The sequence below is a fragment of the Argiope bruennichi genome, chromosome 4, assembly GCF_947563725.1.
Source record: "Argiope bruennichi chromosome 4, qqArgBrue1.1, whole genome shotgun sequence".
Lineage (NCBI taxonomy): Eukaryota > Metazoa > Arthropoda > Arachnida > Araneae > Araneidae > Argiope > Argiope bruennichi.
The window spans coordinates 100,150,369-100,174,982 of record NC_079154.1 but is presented as its reverse complement, the minus strand read 5'-3'; the positions used below and the strand labels follow the sequence as shown (position 1 = coordinate 100,174,982).

Genomic DNA, 24,614 nt, shown 5'->3' with positions numbered 1-24,614 from the left:
TTTTCTTCCATTAGGAAGAACTGAGAAAGAAAACTGCCTGTTTAAATGTGTTGGACATTTATGTTTTTAATAGAGGTATAATGTCATTAAAAAGGCTATTGTGCGTAATGAATAGAATGTATGTAAGACAATTAAAATAATGCGGCTTTAAGACATGGGGATTTGTCGGAATCATGAAGTTTTGTCTTAAAAATATAAAAGAGATCAAATATAACCAAAATCCCTGGCGAGTAGCTGATTGGTCAGGGATATTGAGACTAAAAAAAAATATTCTTGAGACCTTCATAACAGTTGAAAAATTTTGGGACCTTTATAGTTTATAGACTTTATAGTTTTTATTATAAAGTCTATAAACTATAAAAACTATAAACTAAAATTTCAGGAAGGGACATTCCCACTTGTTTATTCGACAGACGACATAACAAATAGGTAATAGTTTTTATTCTATATTACATTGTTACAATGCAGAATCGTTTCTGTTGGAACTATAGTATTTGAAACATATTCATGATTCAAGAGTCTGGTTCAATTCTCTGTCAGAATCGATAGATTTCTAAGGTAACCAAAATCTACACCACATATGAGATATATTAAATGCTATGTATAGATTCCTTGCACATATGTTTAGTATTTGACAATAACGTATCAACACAATTAAATTTGATACGTTAATTCAACATCAAGAGAGCAGAGCTTGCTTATTATAATGGTCAGGTCTGATTTCATATCATTACAACAAAAACTTCGTAATGAAAGTTAACCAGAGTAAGAAAAACCATATATTTTGAATGAGGATGATATTTTAAAAAATATTTTAGACACATAAATTAATTCTTCTAGTTAAAATAACTACAGTATCAAAAAGAGTATCATTTTTTACTATATGAAATATACTAAGTCTTATTGTGATATATGTCCAATGCATGCATATATAATTATTTCGATTCATTGTTACGCTATTGAACGCTATCTCACCATTAAATCACAATGTCGTTGTCAAACATCTTTATGGCTTAACTACATTTGCTCAAATAGCATGATAATTTATTGTCATAATAAGCTATACATTCGCCGAACTTTCAAAGAACGAAATGGAGGCGTGCTTTCCAGGCAATAAGAACATTTTAAAAGACAGAATTCAGTGATGTTGATTTTCTTTTTGAGAATATATCTTAATAAATCTTTAATCCTATTATAAATCCTATAATAAATCTTTTTTTTCTGTAGATAGTTTTATAATACTTGTTGAGTGACTAGGAGACACAAACACGTTAGGTATTCAACATACTGGTACCGTAATTCTTTTTTAAGTGTCCGTTCCAACAGTTAAATCAAAATTTCGTATGCTTCGTTGTGAATGATGCTTAAATCACCGTTTTTTATTAGCATTTCCAATGCATTGTTTTCATACACTGCAGTAAATTTATCCTTAAAATAAATTATTTCTGCCACCGATTCGTAAATATAACTTGATAAAAAGGATAGATCCTTACAGTAGGCGACAAACTTGAAAAGTCGATTTTTAATGAAAATAACAAATATTTTTTTCATTCAATATTCTTAATTTTGGAAATTTTATTTTCATTAAAACATATGATTTTTTTTCTTCTAAACTCATTCTTTGGTCATTCTTCTCAACTCAACTGATATTTCTATATTTACATAATATACGCTTTTTAAAGCTGTTTTACACGTTTTTAAATACTATTTTCCAAACTTCTTAATTTTCGTAATTTTTTTTTATGAAAATTCTTATAAACTAAAATGCATAGTATATCTTTTGTTCAAGTTTGGTATAATAAATTCTTAACATGTTATGTAGTTTTTGAACTAGAGACTAAGCAATCTATTTAATTATATATATATATATATATATATATATATATATATATATATATATATATATATATATATATATATATATATATATAGTTGCTTTAATGCTTCACAAGAAGAAAAAAAAATTGAAAATTTGATATTATTTATTGGTTAAATCTTAATATTTAAAGATTAAAGATATGTACAACTTATATTTTAACTTAAAGATTATGTAGTGCATTTCTCAAGTTTTCTACAGGAGTTTATACATTTGATTTTAAAGAAATCTATAAACTAGAAGGCTTTTGCATTATATCTCTTTAATTAATTTTTTTTTTTGCTTATATAAAACGGAATTTTCATTCAGTTGATATATTTTGATTACATAGATGTTTTTATTTTTAAATCTACGTTGTGTAAAAACTCAAAAACGGCTTTTATTACGTTAAATTCAATGTCGCAAGCCAAATGTCCTTTCGTTGGTATGGTACAGAAGTTTGAAGAGAGGAATGGCAGCTAAGGTGTTGTCTTCATGATCTAACCTGGGTTCAAATTTACGAGGTCCGTTCCAAAATGCACTTATTGTTGTTTTCAAATAGGAAACTAGTATAATTAAACCGATTCATGAATATAAATTATTAAGAAAAGTAAGGGAATTACTATTTTTATTTTAAGAAATAACTCATTTAAAGGGGAACCCTAAATTCTTGAAGAAAATTAAAGAAGCAGAATGTTGCATAACGAGCCAATGTCAACAACTTAACTACGTCACGCAATGCGTGTTCTTTGATGTTCGTGTTCGCAATTACTAGAGACTTATTATCGCTTGTTCGATGTTTATTATTCAATTGTTACCCGAATAAAGATAGCTTCTAATGACTCAAGTTTCAAGCCTTGGCATCAATAATTAACATCGCCAAATCAACGCTTCTGAGCCAAAGCAATTCCCAGCTATTTATTATTTCCCCCATTCATTTATTATTTTCTTTTTCTTCCGGCTGGCCGTAGTAATGTATAGTAATCATTAAGTTAAGTGCTTTGAAGTTTGCTAGCTATTAGAACTTCGCTTTTGGTTTTTGTTTGTGGTTTGGACAAAAACTAATTTGCCTTTGAGTTGAAAAGAAAGGAAAATAGAGTTAACTCTTCAAACAGAGTAGAGTAATAAAATGGGAATGTTATTTTTTAGAATCCTTTATTTACTGAGCCAGGGCAATTAGTAAAATAAATTTTGAATTTGATTGGAGTAAATAAATAGGAATTTTTTTAATTTTAGAAAGACAAAAGATAATAGATAAAAGGGAAAAAATTAATGGAAAGACGATTTTTTTCTGTGAATATCAAATAAATCTTTTCAGAGTTATTCATATAAAACGAATAAATAAAATGAACTCTAATGATAAAAAAAAACAGTGCATAAATAGAGGTTGCATTTAAACTAAAGACAAAATTTAAAAGGATATTCAACAAAAATATGAAATGCTATTATTTATACTCTTACATGCATTTAATTCATAAAAGCAAATAGCATATTGCATGATTTTATTGCTAACACAAGTAGGTCTCTGTATTCAAGTGAGTCTTCTGTATTCATTGCTTTTCGAGATGAATTACAGATATCTTTATATGCATTTATTTAAATTGCGAATTATTAATACATTCAGAAAGCAGTTAAGATAAAATATACAAATTTTAATTTCTTGATTCTATATATTTATCTCGAGATTATTCTTTATTTTTTATCCTTTTACAAGTCGTCTTTGGCAACAAGTTGGTTTGCAAATTAGTTGCTAAAAATTACAAATATTTTATGTGGCTTGCTCTTCATAGACTATTCAGGAAAAAAATTTTAAATATCAAATTTTGACATAGAATCAAATTTTGATAATAGAATTTTGTTCTATAATATGATTACCAGTCATTATAGACTGTATTTAATACATTTGTAGTTAAAATTTCGAGAAAATAATTCCAAAGCATACGTTCCTAATTTCCTAAGTATATAAATGCTATGTTTGGAATGTTTTTAGGTCAAACGGTCTGATCTATAGATCGTCAACATACACAATTTCCTCTTTATTATTAATAGAAAATTTCTAAAGCATTAAAATCTATGCCGGAGATTATAAAATTATCCCTAAAGTAAAATTACTATTCCTGCCTTGAATGAAAATATAATGTATCAGTCAATAAATACGCTCCGTGCTGCTAATATAGCTACTGGTAGGTTTGAACTTTAATGTCAACTTTTTCAGCAAAAGTTTAAGCTATAATTTTGAAACAAAAACCAAAAAAGCGCTATAAGAGTGGCTAAAGCCGAATTAAATCAATAGCTATTCCTGCAAGTTTGGTTCCTTTTCATATTCTTAATGTGAACTTCTAACTAGTTTTTTTTTTCTTTCTCGTATATGAACAGAGATGGTATTGAAATCACCTAAATATTCGACTTCATGACTAGCTTCAGTACTTTCTGAGGGCCACGGTGGACTAGTGGTAATGTATCGGCTTCGGAACTGGAAGGTTTCAGGTTCGTGACCCGATTCCACCGAAGAACTGTCGTGTACGCGGGTTTGGAGCATGTTAAATTTGTACGGGCCAAATGTCCTCTCTCTGGTGTGGTGTGGAGAGGGGAATGCTAGCTCAGGTGTTGTCATCGTCATCTGCCTGCGGTTCAAAATGACGAGATCTTCCCCTAAATAACCCTAGTGTTTCTTTAAAATGGGACGTTAATATGACTAAACTATACTCAGACCTTTCTGAATCAGATAAACACATAAAAAAAGTAATTGTTGAGATTATGTCTGTCTGTGAACATAATACAAAATGCTTTAATATTAGACGGATAAAATTTGAAATACAGGCTTTGTACCATTATTTAGTGATTTCTGTCAAATTTTGAGAATAATCCATTCAGTGGAAGTCTGAAAATGCAAAAATTAAATGAAATCTTCTTTTTCAAATTCCGAATAAATATACCACAAATGTTATTATATAGATCAAATAGGAAACGATGATATGTATGTGTAGTTGCATTATCTATATTCAATTACGTAAGAGAAGATAAAAAGCAAATCATAAATGAAATGAATGCAAAACAAGATAATATATTTTAAATATATTTCCTAAATACAATTTCGGCGAATTTCGTATAAACCAAGGACAAATGTAAATATTATAATGGAAATGATTATGCAAATAAGAAAATTTATTCCTGAATATTATATTTCAAATGATTAATAAATAGATCAAAATGCTTTAAAGTTATATTAAATCGTATATAAATAAAATATGAAAAGCGAGTGAATTACAAGTTATTAGCAAGAATTTAGGCACAAGATATTTCCAAAAATAAGTCATAAAGTTATATCGAAGATTAACTTTATGACGTATTTTTGGAATTATCTTGTGCCTAAATTATGTATTAAGCAGTATAAAATAGTTTAAAGCATATTAAAATATCTAATCCAAAACATCCTAGTACGATAATGTTTTAGATTTGATCCGTTTATTTTATTTTAAAAATATATTATTAATCTTATAGAAGAAGATAAAGTGTACACACAAACAAATAAATTAAATATAATCGCAATGCATATGAATATAAATAAAGTGCCTAAAATGAACCGAAATAATAACAAAATATATTAGAAAATATTTTTAAATATTCTAAAACTATTGTACGGGAATAGAAATAGTATTGCGGAAAAACATATATCTTTAATTTTTAAAGACTGTTTTAAGTTTGGTTTTTATATTTATTTTTAAAATTTACTCTTAACTATCTAGCAGCGATAATGTATATAAAGAGATTGCCTTTAAAATCATACCAACGCGTGAATAGAAATTCAGCAACAGAAAAAAATGAAAAGCATTATTATAAAATATATTTATTTTCAAAAAAATATTAAAATAGATTAAAAAATGTGCAGAATTATAGCTGATATTACTTATAAGCAGTTTTTTAATGTTTTTAAGTGTTGTAAAAAGAGATTTGTCTAATTATATGCTCCGTAATTATTGATAAAAAATATCTACAGCATTAAAAACACTTTCTCAGTGAACATCTACAATCAAGAATCAGGTACGTGACAAATATGGCAGATCGAATGGAAAATATTTGCCTTCAAGTTATGAAAATTCATGTCCAGATTACACAATATTGTAAAATATTATATGATATTAATATTCCTCAATATAATACAATATTGCGAATATTGTTCAGTATCATACAATATTGCACCGTATTTGTGTACTACTAGGGTGTTACACGAAGTTCAAATTTAAAACTTTTCTATGACAAATTCTGATCGAAATGTAGCCACAAAACCACTCTCTTCAGAAAGTAATTGACAAATTATATTATTAGTAGCAAATATTAAATATAAAAAAAAAGTCTTCTATCTTAAATTTTTATATTAATATTTTTAAATAAATTATTTAAAAATATATTATTAATGTACATTGAATTCTCCGTTTAAATCAGCAAAATGACATGATTGGTGAAACCAAGAATCCCGTTTAATATTCAAAAACGAATTAAAATCAAGCTATTTTTGTCCAATTCTTTTTGCAGATACCACTGAGTTTCTAGACAATATAAAATCTTAATCCATGATAATTTATTTTTGTTAATTTCAGTTTAAGATAGAATAAGCACTCATGTAATTAAATTTAAATTAATCAAAGGATTTAATACAAAAAATGAAATTTATCGCGGTAATTATACCAAAAGTTATTATTTATTATATTTGAATAAATGTCCCATCACGTACCTATTTTTAAAATTTTAATATTACGAGTACTTTTTTTCACGTTATGACTATTTAACATTAAATTGAAATTAGATTACTTTCAAGAATAAAAGTAATACTTACGAGCATTGAAATGCATACAGGGCCCGAAATTATCCAAGAGTAATTACTTTCTTCTATCCAACAGCTGAAATTAAAGAATTGAATATCATAAAAAAAGTAAATCGGGCTTAATTGCATATCATTATATAAAAAAACATTCTTCTGAATCACCAAAAAATTTTTTCTCCCACTTTGGGAAAATTAAATTATCGAATTAAATGGATATTTTAACTTCTCTCTTGGGAAAATATAAGTTTCGGAACTTTTTTAGGCAACATCTTTGTCACGACGATTTGTTAGAAAAACTGTGATAGCTGCGTTTGAAGTGAAAGTTTATTCTGCAAAAAAGTTTAAATTTTTATTCTATCCATTCCTTTTTTAAGTATATATAACAGACAATTAAGTTTAAGGAAAAAAATGTGAGTGATTTATAATACATTTTTAATTTTAGTCTAATTAAAATTTATTTAAGTAGAAAAAGAATAAAAAAGAGAGTAAAACCAGAAATAATATTAACATGAAAATTTTGCACTTAAAGTTAAATCGCTGCTTTTCTAAAAATAAATTTATTGTATGAATTTAAAATCTATTCTAAAAGTTTTCAAAAAGGGGAGAAATTGTCTCAAAAACATACATAATAAACAGTATTCAAATGATTATTAAAATAAAAAATAAATAAAAATAAGCCTTCAAAAAAAAAGTATTCTATTTGCCAGAAATCGAAAATTTTTGAATAACATTTCATGAAAATTGATAGATTTCCGTAAATCATTAATATGATATTTTAATGCAATTTATATTTACACAAACAAAACTACAAAAGCATAAAAAAAGAAAAAAGGAAATGAAATCTACGATCACAAATTTTAAGTTATCATGTGAGAACAGTATTATTTTTTGTCTTTAACCAGTTTAAATCAGTTTGATACAATCACGAGACTTCTATATATATATATATATATATATATATATATATATATATATATATATATATATATATATATATATAAATAAACAGAGAGAGAGATGATAATTTTTAAAAATTTAAATAACAGCTATGATGCCATAGTTGTACGTCAAATCTTTTAAAACCGCATCTGCTTTCAAAGAAGCATAAGTAATAATAATGCAATACTGGTAAAAGCAGGTAAAAAAATATATATATGCGATTAAAAGCTGATGATGAAAGTTGCCATTTATGCTTTAAACTACCTAACCAAAATAACATCATGTTCTCACAAGATAAAATAAATAAAATGCAAGCCAGAGGATTAATAATAATCAGCTGAAAGTATAAAATTTCAGATACCATTTTTTTTTCATTTAGCAATGGCTGAATAAAATTATTTATCTTAAGAATTTTGGTATTTACAGTAAAAATCAAGGATTGATATCACAGGATTTAATATTTATTTTTTAGAATAATACTCTTAAATGCAATCGGCTCACACTTTTTCTTAAGTTAATCAGATTTAAATACTTCATTAATAGTATTTAATACCTTATAATTATTAATAATTTTCTAAATTTAAAATTATCATTACTATTCAAAAAAATTATTTTTGTATTATTATTATTTCAAAATAGGATAACTCGTAGCTATATCATCAAAATAATAAGAAGAATACTATCAAATTCAATACATACAATTCGGTGTCCTTAGGGAAACTGCTTCTGACACTAGCATAGACGGTGATAATAACAAGAGGAATACCTACAAAAAATAAATAAAAATATTTTAAGTTCATTTTAATATTAGAACAAGAAAGGAATGTCGGCTATAAGAAAATATTTTTTTTTCTAAATTCTTAACAAAATAACAACCAAATCAAATATATTCTGTTGGCAGAATTTGTAAAGAATACACAAGAAAAAAAACTGCTGTTATATTAAATACATTACTGGCACCACTTACATTTTATTATAGCATTGTAAATCGGAATATCGACTGAAACATAATTGAAATTAAGGTGATTTCGATTAGTTTGCAAACAATAAAGCAGTTTTGATTTCCTATGACACTGTTGAAAGATTTGTTGCGAAATTTAACAAAATACAAGGCTTTGAGTTTCCATTGGCCAATATTGTATTTCTGTATTGTTTTTTTATTAGAAATAATTAATCGATAACAATATACGTATTACCGGTACAAGAACGTGTTTCTAACATGAGATAAACATTCGATAATTTAAATATTTTCTTTTATTTACTGCATGAATACAAATGTATATTTCATTTATCCTCAAATAAATTTAAGGAATTGTTTACTTCAATTGTTCTATAGTATAAATCACTGAAACAATTGAAATAAGTATTTTTTAAATTCGTTATATATATATATATATATAATTTATTCAGTTTTATTAAATATATATTGTTTCAAATAATACGAGCAATAATTTTTAGTTACAATAAACTTCTAAAGAAATGCAACTTTATTTATAAACTGCAATTAATATTTAAATTGCTCTCCTCGAACTTTTTTATATATTTCAGCGTGTACAATAATCAGTTTTCTTTCAGAATATTGTGCAATCAGTAGTCTACTGATTTATTGGGCTGCTTATTTGATTGTTCAATCAGCTAGCTCAAGCTTTTTACCAATATTCCTAATAAAAAGTTTTTGTAAATAATTTGTTACTTTAAAAATAAACTTTTAAGCAAAACAACACTGATTTAGGGAAACATTTTATGGAATTATCGCATAAACGGTATTTTGGTGTTATTAGAGAAATCAGTATTCACTATGCCTATCCTAAAAGGACAAATTGTCCTGGAATATCGTTTCGATATCTTAATATTAACTAGTGTTCAGAATATCGTTTAATATCGTGGATATGTCTTATAATATCTTGTACTAATAGGATACTAAGCCATTCGCAATACTTATTTGATTTTTTAACAAAGGTGAATTTTTGCTACTGATAATGTTCCAACGTATAATGTATGCTGGATGCCAGCTTCCATTTCTGCAATGTAATTATAATTCAGAGCGCTCTAAAGTAATTCTTGTAGTTTTTTTAATCATTTTACCACAATAAGAACAATTTACAAATGATCCACGTTGAAAACAGAAGTATGGATCTTTGATGAAGTTTGCAAACAGAATTCTTTACCATGGGATTAAAATAGCTTTTGTGTGCTTTGAAACACACTCTTATTCTATTTTCTCAGGAACATTATGCACTTACTCTGAAGAAAAATGAGCTATCTAACCTGCATATTTTATATATTGAAAGACTCAAATTATAATCAGAAATTTAAACTAGTACACTTTCTAGAATTATGAATAATTCATTCTAAAAATAAATTTCATGACTATCAAAATAAAATTTCAGATAGGACATTTTTATGCTGATAGAGCTTTTCTAAACTATAATACTCCAATATGTGATTAAATCATACGAATATTAGCTAAATTCTTACTTTTAGAAAATAATACAAAGTTATCATTAGTATCTAATTGCCATTTCTAAACCATAACATTGCAGCTTTATCAGTTCTACTGAAAACAAATAAACTTCTTTTTGTACAAAAATGTATTCTTTAATTACTATCTTAATTTTACTTCAGTTCAACAATCATGAAAATAACTTACCCCATCCAATCAAATAAAACCATTTCAACAGCTTATCTTCAGCAACGAATGCAACAATTAGTAAAGTGTGCAAGTACAGGCCTTCGCAAAACATCCACAAGTAATTGGAAACCAAGAAATAGTGCACAAGCACATGCAATATCTGGCAAGGAAGCTATGGGAAGAAATAAACAAAAAAAAAAGTAAAATAAAATTCTAATGAAGTATTTATTTACAAGAAAATTTTTACAAAATCAAAAACACCATTCATAACTGTTGATAAGTATCGATTCTGAGTTCACTAAAAGTAATTTTCATTCTTGCAGGGTGGTTGCCTGATGGGAAATAAAACAATTCAAAAAAATGCTTCTTAATCCCGTTTGTATAGGAAAGAAACTTGTAAAAGTATTACTTCAATTTTTGCATAAAAATGAAAAATAATGTATGTTCTTCCTTTTTTGGGACATTTAGCATGTTTAGATAAAATGTATGTCTTTATTAATATTATTTAAATATGGCTAGTTAAATAATAAAATTGTTTGTCTTCTAAAAAGTAATTAATTGCCCAGGCTCTACATTTTCCCTTGATAAATGCATCATAAATTTACTAATATAGGAAAACTCCTTTTTTATGAACCTTTCAGTGAGATTACTTTTTTCTTGACTGACTCAATGAGGTGAATCCATTCTCTTTTATACTTTATACTTAATGAAACAATATAAATTTGAAGAGATTTGATACTTCCATTTTTCATTTTAAAAAAATACAATGAATTGTAATAATTTTATACCAAGGTAATATTAGTATAATTTTTGTATTACGGTAACACGGTAATGTTAATAACTTTGGTAATAAATAAATTGCAATAATATTGTTCTTTATATCATTTTCCCTCTTTTGCTACAATGTAAATAAATAGTAGCTACAATGTAATCAATAGCAATATTAGAACAGTAAGATATCACACCAATTTAATTTCACTTCAAAATTTTAAGAATATTATTTATCGTATAAGTACCACTTCAGAGAAATAAATATATTAAGTATATATTGCTTTTTAAACGCATTTTCCATTCATCTTATATAGCAATCACATATTAACCATTATTTATCTTACAAATTTTCAGCAAACCATGAAATCATGGTCGTTTAATTGTGCCAGAGGTTTGTGCTCAACTATTACTAATTTAAGACTTTTAAAATTTAAAAAAAATTCTATTTGCTCCAGGATGTGTATTTTTATTTAATAGTAATTATTCTTCATTTACGGTTTAACTAATTAAGTTTAGATATCCAAGCAACACTTCTTGAGCTAAGACTTTTCTAAATAAAATTAGTCAGGACTAAAATATCCTCTCACATAAATGAGAAAAATCAGTTGATTTAAATTAATTTACATTCAAGCTATCGATTTTGAAGACGGCAATGGTGAACAGTAGGAAAAAACTACAACGATATGCAACATTCCTGGCTAAAAGAAAATTACATTTCAGAGAAATCCTCTTTTTCAAATGGCCAATCAGACTTCCGGAACGCAATCAGAAAAGAATGTCCGGTACCTCTTCAAATCAAATTCTTACATTCTTCCACCAGAAGCAATCTCCATTGTCTCCAACGGCACATTGTGTTAGACGAAGGGAACAACTAATACATTTCCAGTACTCTAACAAACCATTCAATAAAATGGGAGACCGACTTTGGTCAATTCTTGGTGTATTGTCCCTTCTGGAGAGTGCCATTCATTCTACTCCAGCAAGTCACTCTTTACATGAATCACGAGAACAGAAACAAAAAACAAAGCTCATAGAACGTGAGAAGAGGCCCCGAAAGGAAAGCATAGTTACCACTTTATAAAGGGGAAAGGAAAGTTTACTTTCTGCAGTACAGTGGCTTGCAACATTTTATCCCGGGGCCTGTGCGACAGTACAAACAAAGAACAACACTTTGCTATCAAGACGACTTATCATAATAGCATTAGAGTCTGAGTTAGTGCTGCATTGTGAGATAAATAACAACAGCAGCAGCAAGAAATACATTCGTGGCAGCCGGTTGACAGGAAAGAAGTTATTCCCTTAAGGGTTTCTTCTCGGCACTTCCGCGGAAAAGCAGGATGCTCTCTTTTTCTTGGCGAAGAATTGTATTAGATGCTGAAAGGGGAAGTATAAATAAACTTAACGCGGCACCTTTTTGGCATTGCTTTGTGCAAACTGTAAATAGTATTTTATGTTTGAATGAAATGATAAAAATGTAATGCTTGATTCGTGTATTTCAAGCTCAGTGGCTCTTTCGTCGCTTAAGTTACAGTGCATCTCTCGGGAGAAGAACAAATTGAAACAGATGGATCATTTTGGGGATATAGTCTTTCGATTTTTGTTCACGTTTTAAAAGAAAATCCAATTATATTCATAGACTAAAATTACAAAAGAAGTTAATGAGATAATAGATTACAACAATAGTCTAGATAATACATAAAAGAATTGAGTTACTGATATTTTTTTCTTTATTTCAATTAAACATTTTTCCTACAATAGATTAAAAACACTATTTTCACCATCGGGATTTATAATTTTATTTCGTTTCAGCTGCAAAATATTTCTCTCAGAATGAATAAATCAAATATTCCAAATAATGCCTATATGTCTAATTAAAAAAAAAAAAAAACATCCGTCACAGTTTTTCAAATTTTCTGTTTAGAAATTAAAAAATAAAGTATATAATTGATGCGTTGTTTGTACAGATAAAATAAATTAATCTCGAATAATAAAGAGAAGTTGCCTAATATTGAGAATTCAATTTCTATATTTTAATTACTGTTGCAAAATACAATCTTTATTTTTTCATTAATTTTTTTTTCTTATTTAGCTCATTTTGTGATTAAAATTTTATTCAAATTCTTTGAAAGTATGAATAAAATGCAATTATAATAAGGACAATTTAGTAATCTGAAAGACTAAAAATTTATTGAATTAAAATTTTAAAAATATATTAAAAGTATTCAAATAAATACTTCATCGATTATTTTTTATTGTTCCAAGGTTTTTTTCCCTGTCTTCGACCTTATTCAATTGGCGCATCACAGCCGAATATTGCTTTTGCGCCAAAAAGCCAACACAACAACAACAAATCTGCTCTGTTCAATATCATATTATCTCTCTCCTTATACAATTACTCCTTATACTTTGTTATTTTTAAAGAACAAGTTTCCATAAATCTAATTATCTCACTTGATATACTACAGCTTCTTAAGGATTTACATTGAGAAAATTCGATAAATGCTAAGTTATTGATACAAAATACGAATATAACAATCTTTTAAGATATGTATTTTGATTAATTTAAATTCTGTTTAGCGTCAAAAAAAAAAAAAAAAAAAAACTAAACATGTCTTTGGTAAAAGAATCGTAGCTGTTTGTTTTTTCAGGTGGGGATAAAATTTGAGATTATTTTTGTATTGTTTTGTGATTACAGTTTCGATTTCCAATTCTTTCTGTCTTTATTTTGTACAATTAAGTTATTCAAAATGCTCTAAGTAGCTGTCACTTATTAAAAAAAGAAATACAATTACGTCACCATTATAGTAACATATAATTTACTAACAATTTTTATCCTTGCAATATTCATGGCTAAAATATTAGGGATTTTATTCGAAACATAAAAATCTCTAAAGAGAATCTCAAAATCTTTTATGTCATGACAGCTTCAACAGCAACTCTTTCATGCAGAAAATTGCACCCAGATGAATCATCATTTATTTGTTGACAAAATTAGATAATCAAACCATTAAGAAGATTACTTTCAACTTTTCGATGACATACAAGATATCGTTAATGAAATTCGCTTGATTTTTTTGTTGTCTTTTCATCGATTACATTAACAAACAGGAAATGAAAAGAACGAAAAAAGCTTGTGTCCATCTTGAAGCGTAATTAATAATCACAAATCAAGAAGTGGAATTAATTCTAATTAATATACTGCAATTTAGAGATAATTAATGCAAATTAATGTTGGTGCTATAACTCTTTTTGTCAACAAAGAATATTGTAAATACATGTTTTTGTTGTTGCTCTGCAACCTCTATATTTATTAACTTTCATAATATAATCATTAGTAAAAAACATTGATGAGTAATACAATATACTAATTTCTTAACTGCTAATGACTTCGCTAACAGAATATATTAAAATAATATTTTTGTTAAATAAATTGAAAAGTTTTGGGGAAACCTGTTTTATAGATAGAAAATTTACTAAACCATTTCTCTCTTAAATTATAAAATTCCCAAGGCCACTCAGCCTAGCTATCGTAAATGAATGTATTTCGGTTATTTACTAATACGATTTCCAATTGCTTTTATACATAAAAGAATGCGCTCAATATATTAGCAGCATAAAATCAAATATTTTACGAGTTGCATTTGATGGTTATTTCTTAAATGTTTACAAAATCATAAGTATCTTTTAAAAAGCTATAGTTGCAGAATTTAAAACTGCAATACGTTTCTTCATAGGTTCAGCAGCTACCGTAACTGATACTTATTTAACCTACTTACCTACCTTTTATCTCATTTTATCATGTTACCGGAACTATTTATCGCACTTTATCCACTTTTGAAAAACAGAGTTATAATTATGTATATGCTAAATAGAAAATAGTTTGAGTCCTCACTTTCTTTATGGTCTTCAACAAATTGTCTGAGTGCTCAAATTTCTATGTTAAATGACTTCATATTTCAAACAACCTTACCAAGTCTATATTCAGTACTATCACCACTATTGTTGATACATTTAAACTGTCCTGTAAGAAGAGATCACTATACTGAAACTCGTTTCTGCTTTCATCTACAAAACGTGAATCAAAGCTGCTTGTTTATTTTTAGGACCTCCTGATTACTTGGGGATTTTCAGAATGCGTCTTCAAGAAACCTGCGAACAATCACCAAGCTTCATTATACATTAGAAACCAGGACTTCGCCAAGATGATTGCGTTCCAAGGTTTAATTGGCTATTTTCATAGTATGGAATGATAACCAAAATTATGAATTTATTTGACGTTTTCCAAATTATGCCAAGATAGCCAAATGTCATTTACATATGATGCTACGATTTCGCCTAGATAGTTTGCGGCTATATGAATTTTTTATGACGATTTATTGCTGAGCCTTAAAAATAAACAAGTACCACATCAAACTCAAATAAACTATTTATACTTGGTATTCCTTTCTTTAGGTCCTCCTTCTTTGGAGAAATGACAATTTTTGAATTCATATTCATTGCCTATTGTTCTAGCTGCTGATGCTAGTTTCTATTCGTTAAATATTTGCACTTTTGGAGTTGAACAATTATCTTTATAAAAATTCTTATGTTAGATACATTTTCTGTTTGTTATGATATGTGGTGTATGTTTTTCTGATAGCCTGTTTATGAAAGGAAATATAGAATCTAACTTTCTCCGGGGGAAAGATTCAGTATTATACAGATCAATGTAATTCTTTTTTGGCAGTCAATGGTTTTTAAATATGAGAATAACCCATGATAAAACTTTCAGAAAATAAAAGGTAAATTGAATGAAATTTGTTCATTAAAATTTCAAACGAATTATTCCAAATTTCCATTGTTAATGAAGGAAAAAGAACGTAAAATGTCTATCGCCTGTATTAATTATCAGAGGCTGCAGATAAAGGACAAAAATGTTAACATTCACCTCATTGCTGATTAACACTGACGGCTTCTGTACTACTTCTGTGTACCATATTATCCACATAATATTATTAATAATGAAGGACATGAAGAGATGTTTGTGAATCGTTATCCTGGTGCATTGAACACATCTGAAAATATAATAAGATATTTAAGAATAAATAAGCAATGCGATATCAATATGTAGGATAACTTATGGATAAAATAATAAATAAAATGTCACTCATTACAATATACACCGTGTGCTGTGATTTTCTATGAGTAATTATAGTAATTATACATAGAATATAAAAATTCAATAAAATGTACATTTAAAATGATAAGTAGAAATATTTCTTTGCGCTACTTTTCCTTAAAACCTAATATTTTTTTTTAATGTAGCATTACATCCCGTATTTACATCCTCTTATTTACCATTTTTCAGTCATTTATAACGTAATTTATTTATATCTAAAAGTTCTAGAGAATTTTTTGTCTATATAAGTGGTATATCATAATTTACATTTTTTTCTAAATTTTACACAATCACTCTTTTGTGTATTTACACATTGTAAAAAAAGCGGATAATAATGTTATATTTCACATTTATATCTTGGATGCTAATCCCACAGTTGTAACCGAATAAAAATATGCCCTGCTTTTATTTTATACACATAATTTACAAGACCATTTTATATACAATATTCACATAATCATTTCATAAAGGAAGATCCATTAGCATGCATTACCATTGAAAACTAATCAAAATTTCTTTTTCTCATATGGTACTAATATAGAGAGTTTCGTTGGCCAATACTGCATATTACGAGAATCTTTATCTCGTCTATTTCTATAGGTTCAAAAGAAAAAAAAAACCCTCTTATGATGATCAAAAGCTGAGACATATATAGGGAAAATAAGTATTCTCAGTTATGTTTATTTTCTTTCTTCAGAGCGTAAATGAGGAAGTATCAGTTATTTTCAGTAAATTTTATTTTCTTCATGGTACAGAAATCAAATGTATTCTTTTTTGAATAAATCCTATTTAGATCTTATATTTGTCTTGCATTTCTTGAAGAAGATACATCAAAAATGAGAAGACGCTGAACCTTTGGAAAACACAAGAAACCTTGGTTTTCATATTATATTTGACATTGCCGCATGAAATATGATAGAATAATAACTTACATTTTCTTTATCGGTATATAAGAAATTACTTTCGTGTTAAAGCTGTTGTTTATATTATACTATTTACATTTTGATACAGCAATTTCGGGGAATTCTAATTTTTTTCTATAGCTTTTTAAATAATCTAATATTCAAAATCATTATAAATTCATATATTCAACATTCATTGACGAACGAATGAATGAATTACGTTCTGGTGCATTTCAAGACATTTTCACAGAGAAATTAGCATCATGCTGACAATCTTCAAGCTTTTTTTCTTTTTTAAAAATTCTTAGATAAGCAAATTTATTGATAAAGGTTTTTATTTATTTTTACTCACAGTTTTAAACACCACTTCTTTCACCAAAATAATATAATTTTTGGATTCAAAAGTAATTACTATGAATTTAAATTTTGCTCAAGTCATACAAATCAATAAGTGACAGTAATTAAATTTTTGAAGTTACTAGCTTCTTACAATACAGTAAAATAAAAAAAATGTCACTTAAAAGTGTAAGACAATGGGCGTGTGTTCGATGACATGCGTAAATGCGATTTAAATGCTAATATAACAATGAATTTGAATTATATCCAGATATAAAGAAAAACTTATATAAATGTAACTATCTACCCAGGTGGGAAATATATAAAATCTAGTGAAATGCACTAAATCTATAAATTCGAAGTGTTGAAAAAACATTATAAGTTAAACTGACGAAACGGGATGAGGCGCATAGAATTACTTTACATATAAATGACAAAACGAGATAATAGCAATTGTTTTAGTACGATCTAACAAAAGGTGAGCGCTCTAAGCTTCTTTGTGTATAATTTGGTAAAAAGGGATGTTACGTTTATTAATATAATAAAAAGGAATGAACGAACAAAACTTATTTATATATATCATTTCTGAATTGCTGAAAAGGAGCGAATTTACATGAATTTTAATCCAACGTTCCCACGGATCAGAGTTTACAGGTGTTTCCAATCCAGTTATTATGTGAAAGAAGATTATAATTCCTAAATTGGAATTTTGAAACATAATAATTTATTAAGCCTTTTTTTTAAATTTATTTTTCATATTATTTTCAAAATTTTACATTTGGTTATAGCAATAATAAAGAGAACACAGAAATATGTACCATTTTGAGCATGAGTATATATATATATATAAATGCAACCAATTAAACAATAAACAAATATCATTATAAAATATACTCGAAATTTTAAAAAATATTTAAAATTCGAAAAATGATTTACGGAAATAAAATTGACAAATTGTGCAAATTTTATATTAATTAATGAAAATTTTAAATTAATGTAACGTATCATAATATGCTCCGAAATTATTGAAAACAAACATTTAATTAACTTTTTTATTAAAAATAACTAATTGAAAATCCTTTTATAAAGATATTACTTTCCAATATTCAGGTAAAATACATCGACAAAATGCGATAGTTCCAACGATCAGCTTAATAAAACGTTTCAAACGATCTTTTTAAGCATGTCTTTACATATAATACCGATCATAGAAATATTATGTTAAATAAATGAATGACAAATACTTTTGCACAAATCGACATCTTCTGTAAATAAAATTCTGTCTCAAATATTTAAAATGTTTATTTTAAGCATCATTCAGCATTGTGTAATTAGTGGCGATAAAATCAAAATGTCTGATATTACTTACCGAAAGTAGAAGAAAATACCCAAGGATATAAGAAGAGCTATCACTGATGTAGAATACCCAGATATGTAAATGTTAACAATCCTTTGACGAAACTGTAATAGAAATAACATTATCTGTAAAGTTATTAAAGATAAATCCCAGTGAAATAAAACAATGATTTTACAATGTTCGAAATTAACGTCTGGACATTTTTAGAAATACATTTCATTATACAGGAAATACAAAACCCTTTCTACTTCATATTGAATAATGATTCAATATTCTTGTATTTTTCACATTAAACTGTTATTTTTTTAAAATATCAAAAAAAATTACTCATATACGCTTTAATTCAATAGATGTCATACTGTGTTATACATTACTATTTATGGACAGTAAAACATCCAGCAATAGTTAGATATGATTTATACACTACTTATTATTGAATATGAGATAAATACGCAGTGCATTTATATATACATTATTAATTAAATTTAATCATGTGTTTTAAATTATTTTTATCCGTGCATTTCAAAATCTTATCTTGACTCCCCACTACTTAGTATTTGAGGGCCACTTTTAAAGTACTTAAAAAGTTCTTTAGTTACCCTTTCGAAATGACGGAAAACTTGGTTTCTGAGTTCAATAAAGTTTCGATTGTTATACTAATTGTTTCCGTTTTAGGAATTTGATTCACTGGCGAATACGCACCCTTTTACTATCGCGGCCATGGTGTAGATTCATTTTAAATACCTTCTGAAAGATAGCAATTTTAACTCTAATTATTTAAGATTTGAAATCTATCTAATTATTTAGACAGATTTCACAATTAAAATAAACCGATTTAAAAATTTGCCACACACGGCTGTAACTACTATTTTAAGACGCTTTCACGCAAATCAATTTTACACTTCATATTATATTATATATATAATACACATTAAAAGTAGCAGTACATCTTGAAAAAAATTAGTGAACAATAAAATAACTGCCTTTTCCTGTATCAATAAAGGAAAGAATCAATTTTTCTCGCAGCTTTAAAATTAACATGATTCTAAACATTAATTGCAATTTCGAATTAATTATCCAAAGAAAATAATGGAAGTAATTCATACTAACGTGGTAAATGCGTCATTGTAGTAATTTAATCATGCTGTAACAATATTTTAAAAATATATAATATACATTAATTCAAGATTGGCTCCACTCTGAAAATAAATTCCTAATAACTCAAATTCCGTTTTTACTGAAGGTTTTTATTTCGAATCAGATCGAGTTATTAATTTTCCCAAGGAATCAAAATCTTGAGGTATGCAAATTTTTTTCTAAAACGATACAAAATGGAAATTATTTCTCTCCCTCACTTCTTTTATCCTTTCTATTTACCTACTGAGTTCGCAACTCTACTCTATTTGCGGACAAAGAAATGTTAACAAAAGCTAAAAAGTCTGAATTATATCCGTAAAATTATAAAGAATAAAAGTGTTGAAACATTCAACGACTGTTTCTTCAAAATCATATACAGGTTCTATCTATATATAGGTACAATATCTATACAGGTTGCCGAACTCGACATACAAATTCAGAGGGGCGGTAGTAGTTATCAAACGGATAAAGAATTACTATACAAATAGGGTTCCAAACGACGTTTAGTAGAAGGAAAATTGCACTAGTATAGGAAGTCTGATAATTGTTGGAAAACTGAAAAAATAATAATAAAAAAATGATGTTTCAACTATTAATTTTTTTAAGTGAAAGCACTATCTTAAGAGTTTTTTTTTCATGTAGGTAACATGCCAATTTAATGATTTAGGGGCTCGTACATTATTGAAAACGAAAAAGTAGTTTAGAACCCATATTTGCAAAAATATTAAAACTTGAAGAAACATAAAAAAGTGAAAATGTACGGAATTTTCATATTCTTTAATTTGATATCAAATTAACCAATTAAGGAACCAGCTGATCGCCAAAGGCAGCTTTAATATAGACCTAGGGTGACACATTAAAGATGTATGCTGAATTTTCATAGGATAATTTTCAACAGACAAACACCAATTAAGGGTTTGAGATAGGAAAAATATAAACTCATTTGTTTCTAATTATTCAATAGCAAACTTTTAATTCAAAACATAATTAGTATTTCAGTTAAATAAATTGGAACATATTTTAAGATGCAGCAGAATACTTTTTTCAATCATATAATATAAATAATCTAGAGCAAAGAAAGATACTGTTTGCCTTTTTTTCGAAATTAACCTCTAATTCTTATACCATACAAATATGATAATGCATTTCTTATATGACAGTTTAAACCAACCCATCTTTACGTCAACAACAGATAATTTTGGTAATACAGTGATGTTAAATGTATACACTTATTCCGATGTAAATCAGCTATCACATTTCATTTCATTTCTTTGTCTTAATTTTCTTGCAGTACAGTTCATAATATTAGTTTTATTCATGTTATAGTAACTAACTCACTTGGTTTAAACATGTTACTACGTTAATTTCTGGGAAAAAATGGAAAATCAAAGTACAATTTTTAAAATAAACCAATATATGGATATATAAAGTTGGACTACCCGAAAAAGATTGATTGCAAATTTTTACAAAATCCATATATTTGAGAACATTTCCACAACTACTTCAAAGGAATAAAATGCTAATGGCTTGAGAAATCAGAACTCAAATTTGAACCTCTCAATGATTTTTATTTATATACTGTAAAATCTTTATCTGTCGCATTTCGAATTTTAACTTTCGCAGTATAAGAATATCAACGTAAAATGACTCATATCGGACAGACTCAAAGAAGTGAATAGTAATTTTTATCACTCCATCAACTCATTCATTATTCCAAACTTGGAAATGAATATTAATATACGAAACACAGACTCTGCATATGCATGAGGTTAAATAAGATATCAAAGGAATGGCTGAGTATAAAAGGTCAAATGTATTTCCTAAATATAAAGCAAATATAACAGTGCATTTTTATAAATACTTATTCATTCATAATCAAAATGCTTTCCTAAGGTGTTTTGAAATAATATTTTAAACCAAGGGAGGTGGTCTTCCCAAAACTTTCTTTTATACTCTCTAATAATTTTTTTATGCCAGAGAACGTCTTGAATAGCATTGTCGTATAATAGTACGGAATATTAACTTTTGGCGAGAATTTAGCCTTTTTGCAGAATCTACCGTGTCATATTTGGCGATTGATCCCTAGTAGGCGTTAATAGTATCCAAAAATCAAATTTGTGCTTTAGACTCGGTTTCGCAACCGACTGAAACCAAAATTTGATACAAAACTGTATTTGTAGTCACAAAATGCCATACCGAAGTTAGTTTAATTATATTAACGTCCCTTTTTTAAAGTAACACTAGGGATATTTTGGGACGGACCTCGTAATTTTGAACCGCTGTCAGATGACGTGGACGATACATTAGCTGTCCCCCACTCTCCACACCACACTACACCACACTAGCGGGAGGACGTTTGGCCCGGACGGATTTAACGTGCACCAGACCCCCTTACACGACGGGTCTTCGGTGGAATCGGGTCTCGAATCTGAAACTCTCTCGTTCCGAAGCCGAGACCTTACCACCAGGCCATCGCAACCCTATGCCATAGCGAATTTAATATATTTAAGTCATTGCGTGTTTTAATTATCGCGTTTATATATTTCTGAAAGTAAAGCCCAACAGACAGTCGACCCATAGTTCGTTTTGACTCACAATTTAACAGGTAACACTAAAGATATTAAATCTTTACTGAATTTTATCTATCTAGCTTTCTTTGTTTTGTAATTATCGCGTTAGTTTTTAATAGAACAGCCAGATAGACGGATTTCCACTGAACAGATTTTACTCAAAATTTGATAGAAATCTCTAAATTTGGTGTGCAGACCGTACACTAAATTTCAACCGTCTAGCTCAAATTATTTTTTTTTTAGATATTTTTGTCACAGACAGGCAGATGGCCAGTTTCCAAAAATGCGTGTTTCGAACTCTGGAAGGTCTAAAACATGAAGATTCGTAAACATCTGGAATTTGAATTTTTTGAAGATTTCTGTACTTTATTTATACTATGTGTACGATCAAGTAAAAATACATACAAAAGAAAACAAATATTAATAGTATACTAAATTTTAATTGTATTCTTCCATATTATTTAGTTTACTATTACTATGAAAACTTCACAGTTTTATATTTGAAGTATTGTAGGATTCAGAAAATATATAAATGTTGATGTGTATTAACTTCTTCGTCGATAATGGTCACGTGATCAAAGAACTGAGAGGAAATCCATACGAGAACAGAAAGATTGGCACGGAATTGGGCATGAAAAATTTGAGATATGTAATATGGGGTTTCGAATATTAAAATATACTTGTTGTTATTAACAAAACGTAAATCAATTATACTATTGTGGCGGATTGTGATGAGCAAGGATAGAACCTGGGACCTTGTGGTTCGCAGTCCAGTAACATGACCATGATACAAAAGCAATTACCCGTGCAGCGTAGCTGTTAACTAGCTTATAAGCTTTCACTACAGACTGGTGGAATGACTGTTGAATGGTGATGCATTAGCTGTTGATTCAACCTATCCATCTCAATACGCCACAGTATTTTCATTTAGCTTCTTAATATATAAATCACTTCCTGAATTGTTGAATTTTCAATTCATATGTATGTAGACATGTAATATTAAAAGATTTCATATAATTTTCATTTCTAATTATATAAGAACAACCCAGTTTTCGTGTAACGACAAAGCATAGGATAATGGGATACACACATGAATCGCAGCCTGGTAATCACGGAATAGCCTGGTAATTCGGATAAAATGTTAAATGGTTTGAAAAAATATTTTAACTAAATCACTGCGACTGCAATTATAAAGTAAAACGATTTAAAATAGAAATTATTAAAGAAGTAGGGTAATTAACCAATGATTATGCAAGTGAGAAACATTCCACAGTTTTCCCATAACCCGAGTAATGATGTCTAATTCGGAGTGTAAGTTGATGATAATTGTTTTATAATGATACGAATTTATCATAGCATGACTTGCCAAGCAAATGAATAAGCTGTTTTCATAATGGTTATTTTAATTACCAGGTCATTTTTTTGTACTTAAATATGTTCGCAAAATTTTCAGAATTTTGTAAGAAATTCATTCTAGAAAAATATTTTGAAAATGATAAAACTTTTCTGACACATAAAAAATAATATATGAAAAGGTAATCCCTTTTCATTTTATAGCTCACAATATTCGATTCTAAGAAGAATAAAAATTTAGCTATTAAATGATGGTAATTTATCTACTTTATTTATTTTTAAAATATATCTGGAAGATTTCTAAGGAAAATAATATAAAATTATTTTTAAAAATGAAAATAAATTTATTCGAAGATAGAAATATATGAAATAATATATGATCTCTACGATAGTAAAATATTTAATATATATTGAGCTTAAAGAAAGAATTAATCAAAAGAATCGCACACGATTGATTTTTTTGACTTGTTAGTTTTTTTTTCTAATAAGGTAATTAATTTAAATAGAAATAAGGCTTATAATTTAAAAAAATATGATCTCATACATAAGTGCTGATTAAATTATGGTGTAATAAAATTTTCAAACAAGCATGCTAAAAACAATCCTAATTTGAAATAAACCACAAAAAATTATGAATTAAAATTAGAAGCTGTTTTTTTTTGTTTTTTTTTGCTTCAAATCAATGTTTTATTTCTATTTTCAATTTATTTAAGTGCATTTGCTTTTCGTTCTTTATCTGAATCTTTAGGCAAGATCTTAAAGGTTTTTTATCGCCAAAATTC

General features: G+C 27.5%; 1 protein-coding gene across 6 annotated transcripts in view; it reads right to left on the bottom strand.

The window, feature by feature from the left end:
- Positions 1 to 24,614, bottom strand: part of LOC129966072 (calcitonin gene-related peptide type 1 receptor-like) — a 461,349-nt gene that overhangs the window by 51,073 nt on the left and 385,662 nt on the right. For all 6 annotated transcript variants that reach the window (XR_008784252.1, XM_056080437.1, XM_056080438.1 and 3 more), the window contains 5 exons: positions 18,785 to 18,876; positions 15,947 to 16,073; positions 10,267 to 10,420; positions 8,316 to 8,382; positions 6,690 to 6,753 (listed from right to left, as the gene is read on the bottom strand). Coding sequence is in view for 5 of the 6 variants with exons in the window: in XM_056080437.1 (XP_055936412.1) it covers positions 6,690 to 6,753; positions 8,316 to 8,382; positions 10,267 to 10,420; positions 15,947 to 16,073; positions 18,785 to 18,876 (504 nt within the window). In the remaining variant the exon portion in view is untranslated. The remainder of the gene's footprint in view (positions 1 to 6,689; positions 6,754 to 8,315; positions 8,383 to 10,266; positions 10,421 to 15,946; positions 16,074 to 18,784; positions 18,877 to 24,614) is intronic.